The sequence below is a fragment of the Rhipicephalus microplus genome, chromosome 1 (genome assembly GCF_043290135.1).
Source record: "Rhipicephalus microplus isolate Deutch F79 chromosome 1, USDA_Rmic, whole genome shotgun sequence".
Classification (NCBI taxonomy): Eukaryota; Metazoa; Arthropoda; class Arachnida; order Ixodida; family Ixodidae; genus Rhipicephalus; species Rhipicephalus microplus.
Genome location: NC_134700.1, coordinates 99,957,494 through 99,969,776, shown reverse-complemented (window position 1 = coordinate 99,969,776; position 12,283 = coordinate 99,957,494). Strand labels below are relative to the sequence as shown.

The 12,283-nt window shown below is 46.9% G+C and overlaps 1 protein-coding gene across 1 annotated transcript; it reads left to right on the top strand.

Annotated features, from left to right (window-relative positions):
• The first annotated feature begins 5,500 nt into the window (after positions 1 to 5,500).
• LOC142796195 (uncharacterized) lies at positions 5,501 to 11,025 on the top strand. The gene has a single exon (XM_075886351.1). It carries the CDS (start codon positions 5,517 to 5,519, stop codon positions 9,603 to 9,605), a length of 4,089 nt encoding a protein of 1,362 aa, XP_075742466.1. The 5' UTR covers positions 5,501 to 5,516; the 3' UTR covers positions 9,606 to 11,025.
• The last annotated feature ends 1,258 nt before the right edge of the window (positions 11,026 to 12,283 follow it).

Below are 12,283 nucleotides of genomic sequence, written 5' to 3'. Positions count from 1 at the left end.
TTTAATCCAGAAGAGGAAGTAATGCTTTCTGTGAAGTCAGAGCCATTTCGCCGTGTCTCTGCTATTGTCTCAGCCTGCGAGATTTAGATCATGTTTAAAAGCACATTCTATGAGCTCACGCTTGGGGAGATAAATTTAACAGCGAGAGAGGTAGAGGTAAATTAGGTAGACTCCACCTATATTTTCATTGTATTTGCTCACAATGCATGATCATGTGACATCAACTTTCTGATCATATTTCGCCGACCTATTGCACCCTTGAATTTGCCTTCCGTCTTAGTTCCGAACGCTATAGAAGTGATACGGGCATATTTCATGTCATTTTTCTTTCCAAAGCACATCTTTTCATCAGTCCGAACCTTACATTACTATACTGTCTTCGTTCCATCCACTTGTTTGAACGCGCCGTTTCAGCTACGCCACCTGTTGTGTTTGACATAAACAGAACTGTGAAAAAAATACGCTGTCCGGGCTGTCGCTGAGGTTGCCATAAGTGTTATAAAATAGGGACCCTCTCCGTTTTTTTTTTTTGCCTTTGAATAACAAATGATTTCATCGATGAGGTAGACAGCGAGCTCGAAACTTGTGAAATATTCATCAGTAAAAAAAGTTTCTGTCGCAACTTTTTACTGTTTTTATAAGCGTTTTGAAAGTTCTGGCTCCCACACCAAGGTGCTTCATATCATCCTCATGGGCAGTTTCCTTCTGAACGTAAATGATAACCTTGAAGGGGAAAACCAACAGCCGATGCCATAATAATTTTTCAGGTCAGAAAGGCTGAACTTACTAGACAGGTACTGTCAAAAGGGACCCGTTCAAAAAGTATCACCTGCTCGTCAACACAAACATTATGTCAACATGGTTACTGGAAGCGAGATTTTCGGAAATGTTTAACTACTCATCGGACTGGAAACAGGCTGTTTTCTCGCTTCTTCACTTCATGGAAAGTTCTTTTGTCAGCAAAATATGTATCGTTTCGCTACTCAAAGCGAGTCAGTATATCTCATGCATGATATCGCCTTCAAAAAAGCTGCGTTTGTATCACAGCTTTTTCCCACATTCCGCATCACACATTGTAACAAGTTTAATAAATGACTGCAAGAATGGAAAAAGAACAAAAATATATGTATTGTTGTGGTAAAATAAACTTCTAACTACAAATGGCGTCATCTTTTGTCATCAATGACGAGTTGATCCGCACTTACGGCTGCTTTTATGATTACTATCCGGATGTGAACGCCAGCAGACACTTTCATTTTGTTAGGGTCACCTTTGCACAGAGCAACGGCATTTTTTTTCTACAGAGTACGAACCTGTTTTAATGCGCATTATTTCTTATATTTCTCTCTGTAGTACGGTGATTTGGTTAAGTACTTTTTAGTCTGTGCACATGTGTAGCCAGGTGCTCATAATCATTATTCACAACATGGCTGACCAATTTTTTTCCGCAAAAAAAAAATTGGGGAAGAAAGAGATATGCGCTTACACCTTATGCGCTTCCCAACATCGTTTTTGAAAAAAAAAAAGAGAACTTGAACAGAAAAAAAAAATTACTTGTCTTCGAAAGTACCTTTCTTAGGCCTGCAAGGAAAAAAAGGAAAATTTTTGGAGGCTCATTTTTTCGTTACGCACAATATTCGTGAGAATTAACAGACAACAGTGCCAAAGAACATATAGGGAATGGTATTTTTATTTTCTAAGATATAAATGTGGAGAAATTAAAGAGGACCAAAGAAGATAACTTACGTCCGGCAGGGACCCAACCGCCAACCTTCAAATTGGCTCTCACCATTTTTTTTTTTTTTTGCCTGGTAGTTTCTTATCAGCCACATTGTAGTTTCTCTTTCCAAGCCCAGTGCCTGTATTTGCTTCCCGCTTAGCACATCTTTACTGACGGGATCTCTCTTGAGATTCGGACAAATCCACGTCGCTTTGCTTCTGAAGAGCTCCAGCTTCGTCATCAGTATACGACACTGAGCTCAAAAGCGTTAAAAACACAATCGAGAGACGCAGTACCCCAAGAGGAATGCAAAACTTCCGAAACCAGTATTATCGCGTACGACAAGGTTATAATACCAAAACGACTGCCAAAATTAAACTTCGGTCATTCATATTTATCCGATTACACTCTTGTGCCATTCGAAGCCATTTCCGCGCTTTTCGATCGAAGGTGGCTGGACATTTCACGCCAATACGGGGTCTTAGTAAAAACAAGGTATGTCCATTGTGGCAGAATTGTGAGTTTTGCTTCTAGTAAGCATATTCGCGTTTTTTTTTTTTTTTTTGTCGATTCACTGGCAGAATTTTCCTGTCGCTTGTCGCGTTTTATGGACTTAGGTGCATTTTCCCAGCAAATATAGTTATTTTATGGATCATCACGTTCACCGATTGCGCGTTAGTATACTTACAGTATATCCTTACAGTATATCCGAGTGTTGAATTCAAACATATATTCGAGGAGTCAACAAGTCAGGTTAATCATGCAGTGGGAAACATTCATTCAACATAATGAAAAAATATGCTGGAGACAATATTGAAAAGTAAATATGTTATTTCGTTTGTAGTTGCCCGTATTTTCTCTGCAACAAAGTAATGAAAGTGATTTTTAAGTCATTCATTATTTCAATGATATCGTGTCGTCATAATAAAAATGTTTTTGAATAATATAAAACTTATTAAATTTCACTTGTTTTGGGCTGCCTCACGAAAGTTCCGCCGCTCTTGGGGCTTCTTTCGGGATGAATGTTTGCTTGTTATCCTGGTAGCAGCTTGCGACTCTGCTTGTGGTGTGAATTGAATCGCGACCATCCGTAGTCTTGAAAACTGCGATACTCAATCGGGTACTCACTAAGCGGCTCACTGAGTTTAAAAAAAACGCCAGGCCTGCACGGAAGGTGCAGCACAGTCACAGCGAAAACAAGAAGAGCGGACTTTCAGAATTTTTTTTTTTGTTTAACGCTTATTGGGTAACTGCTTCAAGCGCACTTGGTGGATACCCACTATGGCATTAATAATAAAATTTTTGGGTAGTATATAGGCCGGAATTCGCTTTGCTATTTTTTGTCATTCTTCTGAGAAGTGTGGTATCCGCTAAACACTTCCAAGAAAGTTTGTGCCAATCGTTCATGCAGTGGCTGACGACGATGAGGAATTATGCCTGAAGTGGGGATGCGCCACAGTTAATAGGTGACCAAAAAAAAGCCTTTGTAATGAGTTGGAGCAGTGGACGACTCACTCGTTAGGCTACTCGTATTGGGTTACGCCTCGTTGTTCTTTTGCTGTTTTAAAACGCTTTGCAAGTTTATTAATGCGATTGCTTTCCGACACCAAGCCTGCCTAAAGCATGCTTGCCAACAACTGTCAAGCATTGGCGTAGCTCAGTGGTAGAGTTACTGGGCTGGCACCCAGCGGACGCGAATTCGAGTTCTACTGTGTGATTTGTACTAGATTTCTTTTTCTAATGTTGTGCGATGTGGTTACGGAGACCAGAGACGGCGGCGGACAACTACGGCACCACGCTTGACCCGAGTTTAGATCTCATAAGAGCTTTCGCTGTAAAATACGACGCCTGCAGCAATGAAAAGCTATCTTAACTCCCTCCGGCTGCAAAGCCAGCAATGTGTGGTTGCTCGGCATCACTTTCTGGTGCGTCAATGAAAGGAACCCTAAACCACCCAGAGGTCGAAATGTAGTTGTGGTTGGGAAGTTGTGCATCCATGCGTCCTCAACGAACACGTAACCGGGAGAATTTTTTTAACGGTGCTGTAATAGCCGAGTTAAACATGTTTTATGCTCTGAACGTGGCCATCACACTTTTCGCTCTTTCCTTCTCGACCCTCCGTTGGTATCCTCTCCCAAAGCCACTTTGCCCTCTGTTATGTTTTGCCGCTCATAAGTTGATCGTGCGGATGGGACAGCACCAGAAGCTTCGTTATTCAAAGTTTCTTTCTCGGATCTCTCTCGGTAACTATACACCACTTATCCTCTGGAATGCAAACTACGTCCGTCTCCTCCGCTGCTGGGGACAAATACACAATGTGAAACGAACCCGCTCTGCTAACCGGCTTGGAATGTTTGTGGTTTAGAGACAAGTCGCCGCGGCCGGGGGCAAACGCACAATAGGATTAAGCGACCCCGTCCTGCCTCCCCTGCCGGGCGCGAGCTCAGTGGAAGTAGGCGACACGCTCTGCCCTGGCGATCGGCCAAAAGTCGCAGCGATGCACGACCCGAGCACAGGGAAAGCGGAGAAAGTCAAAGGCCGCTTGCTACCTGCGGGGGCAATTACGTTCCGCGCGCAATCATTCAATTTCCGGCTTTGGAGGTTCGTCTCGGCTCGCTGGGTGTGGGAAAGGGCATGAATGTACCGGGTCTACAATGCCGATATCTCCCGAGCGTTAGAATTCCTGAGCGCGGGGAGGTGGAGAGAGAGAGACATGATGGGAAAGAGTATCAAAACGCCTGTTTAAACTGTAGAAGCGCTGCTGTCGAGAGTAAGATCAGCCCAGTAGGGAGTGACTTAATCTTAGTGGAAGCAGATTGGATGAGAGAATGTTGAGGCGGACCAGCAGTGGCCCCCTCCCCTTTTTCTTTGTTACCGCAAGATGCTTAAGACTGGAGGCAATCCGTTTCTCTTCAGTCGAGGCTGCAATCACTTAGCTGATAGATCAGTACGACTCCGTACGATGCAACTTTTGTCTGGGCCGTAACCACTTGGTGGTCGAACAGTGAGACTAAGTACGTTGTATGTAGTAACAGTGTTCTAGGCTCTAACTTAAGAAAAGTTAAGTAGAAGAGTAAGACGCTGTTGATGTCTGTGTTATCATGAGTGTGCTTCGGCAAGATGTACATATGACTGTAAATATTTCGCTGTAATATACCTTCAAGTTTTCATTACCTCCAACCTGCCTCCTGCTTCATCGACGCCGATCATCTCCTTGACGGGACTTCAATCCATATCAAGGAGATCAACGAACAAAAAGGAAAACTTAACTGGCGCAGTCGACATGGATCGGCGAGCTCTGCAGCACCATACACTGGACCAGCGCTGAGGGGACCGAGGGGCAAGGCATCCAACAGCCACCAGCGGCAAAGTCGAGACGCTCCCACAGCAGCCAACTCCGGCACCGTGGAGGAGATCCGGGAACGACAGTGCATACAGCAAAGGGTGAGCAGGATTTCTTGCGTTCTTCTCTAGTTGGCATGGCAGTTTATGTGTAGAGCACATGGTGAGAACACGCGGGGGTGCTAAAACAATGGAGTCTAATGAAGATGAGGGTACGAGTGCGGCAGATGTGAATCGGAGTCGAGAATCATCCAATGATGGTATTCAAAATTCTGATCAGTCAAATGGGGCGACAGTGCTTACTCAGAGGCAAGAATCGATGCAGCAGGCATCTCAGGTTTTGCCGAAATCAAGCGAAGCGAGAACGCTCGAGCTTGAAATTCAAAAACTCAATCTTCAGATTCAGTACGAAAATTTATTGCAGGCTAGAATGAACACGGAACGTCTCAATGGCATGTTGTTCAACTCTGGGTCGGAGACGGGTGATCAGAGGCGCCGGGGTTTCGATTCTGTTCAGCAATGTGCAAAAGTGCTCAAAGGGTTCCGCCTGCCGAGTGACGCGGATGTCCCACTATGGTTTGAGGAAGTAGAAAAACTTTTTGCTACTTACCAGGTACCACACGAGAGCCGCGTGCATTTGGTTATGCCAGCGCTAACTGAGCGAGTCCGTTACCTACTGCGTAACCTCAACCCTGAAGAGAGTGCAGATTATGAGTCAGTTAAAGCAGCAGTGCTGACGGAACTGAAGCTTTCTCCGGCAGAGTACCTGCTGAGGTTCGAAAGAGCCGTAAAGCGTAAGGAAGAGACGTGGGCACAGTTCGCGTCCCGCGTGAAAACCTATTTCTCATACTACCTCCAAGTGAGAGAAGCCGACACGGTAGAAGTGATGGCAGAACTCATGGTTGCTGACCGCATAAAATCGGGCCTTAGTACGGAGGGTCTTGAGTATGTGAGATTAAGGGAAGGCGAGGGATGGCTTAGGCCAACTGAGATCGCGAAAGTGCTCCAAACTTTCGAGCAAGCGAAAGGGAAAGGGCGTGCTTCAAAGCAACCAACTGTAGAAATGGGGCAGAAGCCGGCGACACGAGTTGAGAAAGGGGCTCTGAAATGCCACTTATGTCACGGCTCAGGCCATTTCGCTAAAGAGTGCCCGAAGGCTAGTGATAAGGAGAACAACCCCAAGAAGGCTACCGAGCCAAAGCAGAAGGTTCAAAAGGTAACGTTATCCCACGAGACGGATACTGAAATACCTACTGGAGTACTTAGCGCAAAGGTGAAGTCTCTGAAACACGAGGGTGAAGGCACAGATAAACTGCAGTTAATTCCTGTATCATGTGCAGGCATATCCGCAGATGCGATTTTGGATACGGGGAGTGAGATAACCGTCATCCGGGAGAGTCTGCTTCCGCGAAGTGTTGTAGAGCCGTCTGGCACGGTAAGATTGGTGTCCGCTTTCGGTAAAACTATCGAGGCAAGGCTAGCTACGTTACCGCTCAAATTAAATAGCCCGCGAGAGGTTACGGAGCCTCAGAACGTCGACCTACTCTGCGCGTTAACTGATGAGCTCGTCGAGGGCACAGATTGTTTGTTGACCAAGGACGATTGGAAACTTTTGTTGAAGGCCAGCAGCCCTCTGGCACCCGGTCGAGCGCCGGCCGAGCCTGCTCACGAGGCGGAACGAGCAGTAGAGAAACAAAAGGTAGTTGCCTGCAATCTTACTTTGGAGGAGAAAGATGATTCCGGGGAAGGGGCGCAAACTGATGGAGAAAGGGAGGCGTCATTAGGCCAAAGAGTAGAGTTCCGCAATGTGCAGTTGGGTGACACTACGCTAAAGAAATGTTGGGAAGATGCGCGTAGTGGGAAATCCGGCATGTTTATTTCAGACGGACTATTATACCACTGCGACTCAATAGCAGGCACTCGAGTGAGTCAGCTAGTTGTCCCCAAAGATAAGCGCACAGAGGTGATGCACTTAGCACACGAGTCACTATGCGGGGGGCACCTAGGGTCAAAGAAAACAAGAGCTCGCATTAGGTATAATTTTTTTTGGCCGGGTATGGCGAAGGAGATATTAGAGCATTGTCGTTCGTGCCATGAATGTCAAATTCGTTCAGACAAGCGTCGCACGGATAAAGTGCCTATAACTCCGCTCACTAGACCCGAGCACCCTTTCCAAGTTGTCAATGTAGATGTGATCGGACCCCTAGACACACCGTCAGCGAGAGGGCATAAGTACGCACTGTGCTTAGTGGATCTTTGCACGAGGTGGCCAGAGGTGATCCCACTGCGCTCTTTAACAGCTAAGGCGACTTGTGATGCACTGATTGAGATATTCAGTCGCACAGGCGTTCCGGAGATGATCTGCTCCGATCAGGGCACTAATTTCAAATCGCAGCTCACACAAACGATGCTGGAGAAATTAGGTTGCATGCCAAGATTTTCAACCCCAGAACACCCAGAGAGTAATGGAGTTGTAGAAAGGTGGAACCGAGTACTCAAAAACATGTTGTATCATGTCATTCAAAGAGACTCCAAGAATTGGGACAAATTGATCCCAATGGTTTTATGGGCTTATCGGGAAGTCCCCCATGAGGTAACCGGAGTAGCTCCGTTTCGTCTATTGTATGGAAGGAATCCCACGGGACCGCTTCTAATACTGCAGAAGACTTGGACGGGAGAAATGCCGGTGCCCGCAACATTGAGAGAAAACCCCGCCAAGTATTTACAACAGCTTAAAGAGCAGCTCGAGACGGCCGCTAATATAGCTGAGCTAACTAGTGCAACTCATCAGGAGAGTTACGCCGGTGCTTATAATCGCAGCAGCAGGCTCAAAGCTTTTAATGTTGGCGACCAAGTTGTGGTTTTCGACAATGATCGGAGTGGTAAAATGTCACCTAAATGGCTAGGCCCATTCACAGTGGTTGGACGTGAGCGCGAACATTCTTACCGCGTTGAAACATCTGAGGGAAAGGTGAAAAGTGTCCACGCCAACAACATTCGACCTTACTATGCAAGAGTCAGTCATATTGGGGTCGTCTTCGATGAGGACCATGATTTTGGGGAGGTGGAATATGCCCCACAGCCAACCACTGTGAAGCGGGAAGAGCTAGTGGTAACGAGCGAGAAGGTTGCTCACCTTGATGCTGATGCGCAGGCGGAAATACAGGCGGTGTTCCAAAAACATTGCACACTCTTTGACGGCACTCCGGGTATAGCAAAGGTAGATGAACATAAGATAGAAATAGAACCGGGTCACCAGCCAAAAAAGGCGTTCCCGTATCGGGTGCCGGAACTATTAAAGAAAGAAGTCAGCCGGCAAGTGGACGAACTTTTGACTTGGAAGTTGATCTACCCCACGGAGAGTGAGTTTGCACACCCGGTAGTATGCGTCGGAAAAAAAGATGGGACTATCCGCATGTGTGTGGACTACAGAGCGCTAAATGCCGTCACCAAATCGGATGCGTTCCCGATGATGAATCCCCAGGAATTAATTTTCCGAGTAGGCAGAGCGCAGTTCATTACGGTAGTGGACCTTAGGCGCGGGTACTGGCAGGTACCGATGGAAGAAAAGAGTCAGAAATTCACCGCATTTGTAACGCATGAAGGTCAGTACGCATGGAAAGTAATGCCTTTCGGGCTGAAAAATTCCGCGGCAACCTTTCAAAGAATGGTAAACAAACTCTTGTCGCAACATCAAGTGTATGCTACGGCATACCTAGATGACATTGCTATTTTTTCTAGCACTTGGGAGGAGCACTTAAGGCATCTCGACATTATTCTTAAGGTCTTAGAGAAGGCGGGACTGAAAGCCAGCCCGGAGAAGTGTCAGATTGCGCAATCCCACATACATTACCTGGGGCATATTGTCGGTTCAGGGACACACGCACCAGACCCAGAAAAGATAGCAGCAGTTAAGAACTTGGTACCACCGCGCACCAAAAAGGAACTACGCAGCCTGTTAGGACTTTGCGGCTACTATCGAGAGTACGTCCGAGGATATGCAGAGGTGACGAGCCCGCTCACGCTGTTAACAAAGAAAGCGGTACCTAATAAGATACCCTGGCCGGAGGAAGCTCAGGCGGCATTTGAGACTCTCAAACGATCTTTGTGCGAGGCTGTGGCGCTAAACACCCCTGAGCCATCTCAGCCCTACTGGCTTTTCACAGACGCATCAGCTACGGCGGCGGGAGCATGTTTGGCACAAATGTCAGCCGAGGGAGAAGAGAAGCCCATTGCCTTTGCAAGCCACCGCTTCTCACCGACCCAGATGCGTTGGTCGACAATTGAGAGGGAAGCGTTCGCAATAATATGGGCCTTAAAGAAGTTCGACTACTGGCTTTTCGGTGCCATAGTAAACGTCGTTTCCGACCACAATCCGCTGTCGTACCTTACAACTTCGACTCCGCACGGGGCGAAATTAACAAGATGGGCGCTGGCTTTACAGCGATATCATGTGTCGGTACAACATCGGAAGGGAGTATGTAACGGTAATGCGGATGCGTTATCTAGGCTTCAGAATAGTTCGTGGAAGCCATCAGAATAACAGTGCCATGCCAACTGGGGGGGACGTGAATGTTCCTGCCCACGTGCTGCTGTATATTGTGGACTGTGTGATTGACAATTCAAGAAACAGACACTAGTGATCTCACTGCTTGAAGCAGCAATGCTGTACTTGATTGTTTAGCATGTATTTGTTTTCGTTTAGTGTATTCTTCTGTAGTGTTGACTTGCAATTGTGTTTAATGCTTGTGTACAACTGTGTGTGGTTAGAAAATCCAGTCACTTAATCGCGGCAGTGCTTTATCGTATCACTGAGCGTAAGACAGCCCAGTATACTCTTTAGGGGGGACGTGTTATGTTTTGCCGCTCATAAGTTGATCGTGCGGATGGGACAGCACCAGAAGCTTCGTTATTCAAAGTTTCTTTCTCGGATCTCTCTCGGTAACTATACACCACTTATCCTCTGGAATGCAAACTACGTCCGTCTCCTCCGCTGCTGGGGACAAATACACAATGTGAAACGAACCCGCTCTGCTAACCGGCTTGGAATGTTTGTGGTTTAGAGACAAGTCGCCGCGGCCGGGGGCAAACGCACAATAGGATTAAGCGACCCCGTCCTGCCTCCCCTGCCGGGCGCGAGCTCAGTGGAAGTAGGCGACACGCTCTGCCCTGGCGATCGGCCAAAAGTCGCAGCGATGCACGACCCGAGCACAGGGAAAGCGGAGAAAGTCAAAGGCCGCTTGCTACCTGCGGGGGCAATTACGTTCCGCGCGCAATCATTCAATTTCCGGCTTTGGAGGTTCGTCTCGGCTCGCTGGGTGTGGGAAAGGGCATGAATGTACCGGGTCTACAATGCCGATATCTCCCGAGCGTTAGAATTCCTGAGCGCGGGGGAGGTGGAGAGAGAGAGACATGATGGGAAAGAGTATCAAAACGCCTGTTTAAACTGTAGAAGCGCTGCTGTCGAGAGTAAGATCAGCCCAGTAGGGAGTGACTTAATCTTAGTGGAAGCAGATTGGATGAGAGAATGTTGAGGCGGACCAGCAGTGGCCCCCTCCCCTTTTTCTTTGTTACCGCAAGATGCTTAAGACTGGAGGCAATCCGTTTCTCTTCAGTCGAGGCTGCAATCACTTAGCTGATAGATCAGTACGACTCCGTACGATGCAACTTTTGTCTGGGCCGTAACCACTTGGTGGTCGAACAGTGAGACTAAGTACGTTGTATGTAGTAACAGTGTTCTAGGCTCTAACTTAAGAAAAGTTAAGTAGAAGAGTAAGACGCTGTTGATGTCTGTGTTATCATGAGTGTGCTTCGGCAAGATGTACATATGACTGTAAATATTTCGCTGTAATATACCTTCAAGTTTTCATTACCTCCAACCTGCCTCCTGCTTCATCGACGCCGATCATCTCCTTGACGGGACTTCAATCCATATCAAGGAGATCAACGAACAAAAAGGAAAACTTAACTCCCTCCTCGCAGAGGGCCCCTCCCAATTTCGCTTGCCATGCGTAATTGCTGACACGCTGTTCTAAGCACCTTCTACTTTCGATAGTCGTGACTACGTCAAATTCGCGCTTGTTGACCAGTCACTGTTGCCGTTCCCGCCCGTGCTTCTACGAATCGTGCCAGTATGGACCCCGCGTTGCGCGCATGGCTTCAAAGAACCGCCAACATGAAGGGACCGCAGGTTACATCACCGTGCCTGAGCATCTCCGCTCGAGATGAGGAGCAACCCCGCTGACGTGTTCTAGTGGCTAAGGTACTCGGCTGCTGAACCGCAGTTCGCGGAATCGAATCCCGGCTTCGGCGGCTGCATTTCCGATGGAGGTGGAAATTCTGTCGGCCCGTGTGCTCAGATTTTGATGCACGTTAAACAACCCCAGGTGGTCAAAATTTCCGGAGCCCTCCACTACGGCATCTCTCGTAATCATATGGTGGTTTTGGGACGTTAAATCCCACATATCAATCAATGAGGAGCCGCCGCCAACGCAAGACCACAGAACACCTGGAAAGACGACCAACAACAAGGAGGGCGGTGTCAGACAGCTACTTGCAGGCTAAGTGAAAGTCGTAGGTTTTTGCTCAACCAATCACTGCGTGACTTACTCTACGCCTATTTTCAACTTCGTCTCGTTACATGGAAGCCGGGAAAAATCGGTGTGGAGGAGGAGGAATTCTTCTTTGAAATTTGTGGCGCACCCATGGATGGCCCCATGTGTGGCATCATTGATCGTGACAATATTCTACACTCGATGCGCTTGTTTAGTTGAGATGTTTGAAAAAAAGATATCGAAGGTGGCTTCGGGGCCCTTTAAGGGAAAAGCAAACGTGTCTAATGTCGAAATAGAGGGAGCTGAGAAGTAAACCTTCTATAAAGTTGGAATGCAGCATGAAAAGTATTTTTCAAGTTAAGCTGGGGGAGATAATAATTTGAAATAAGTTACCCAATGAAGCTTGTCAGGTAGATCCTCGAAATGTGCGCTGGCTGTAAATGTAATCCTCCAATTAGAGATTTTACCTTCCACAAGCCCTTGCACCCTGGAAAAAAATAATTACGGCAAAATCAAAACGAGGTGCATGCCTAGCTGAGGCGTGAAAGATGAACAAGCTGATAAGGAGTTATCTGCCTTCACCAATTTACTCCATTATTGACTGTACTGTCCTTGAGAGAACCTGTACTTATAGTGCGCTCATTATTAAGAAAGAAAAGAACATAAA

Bases quoted from the DNA above. Each gene is read 5' to 3' on its own strand.
- LOC142796195 (XM_075886351.1), top strand. From the start codon at position 5,517: ATGTTGTTCAACTCTGGGTCGGAGACGGGTGATCAGAGGCGCCGGGGT.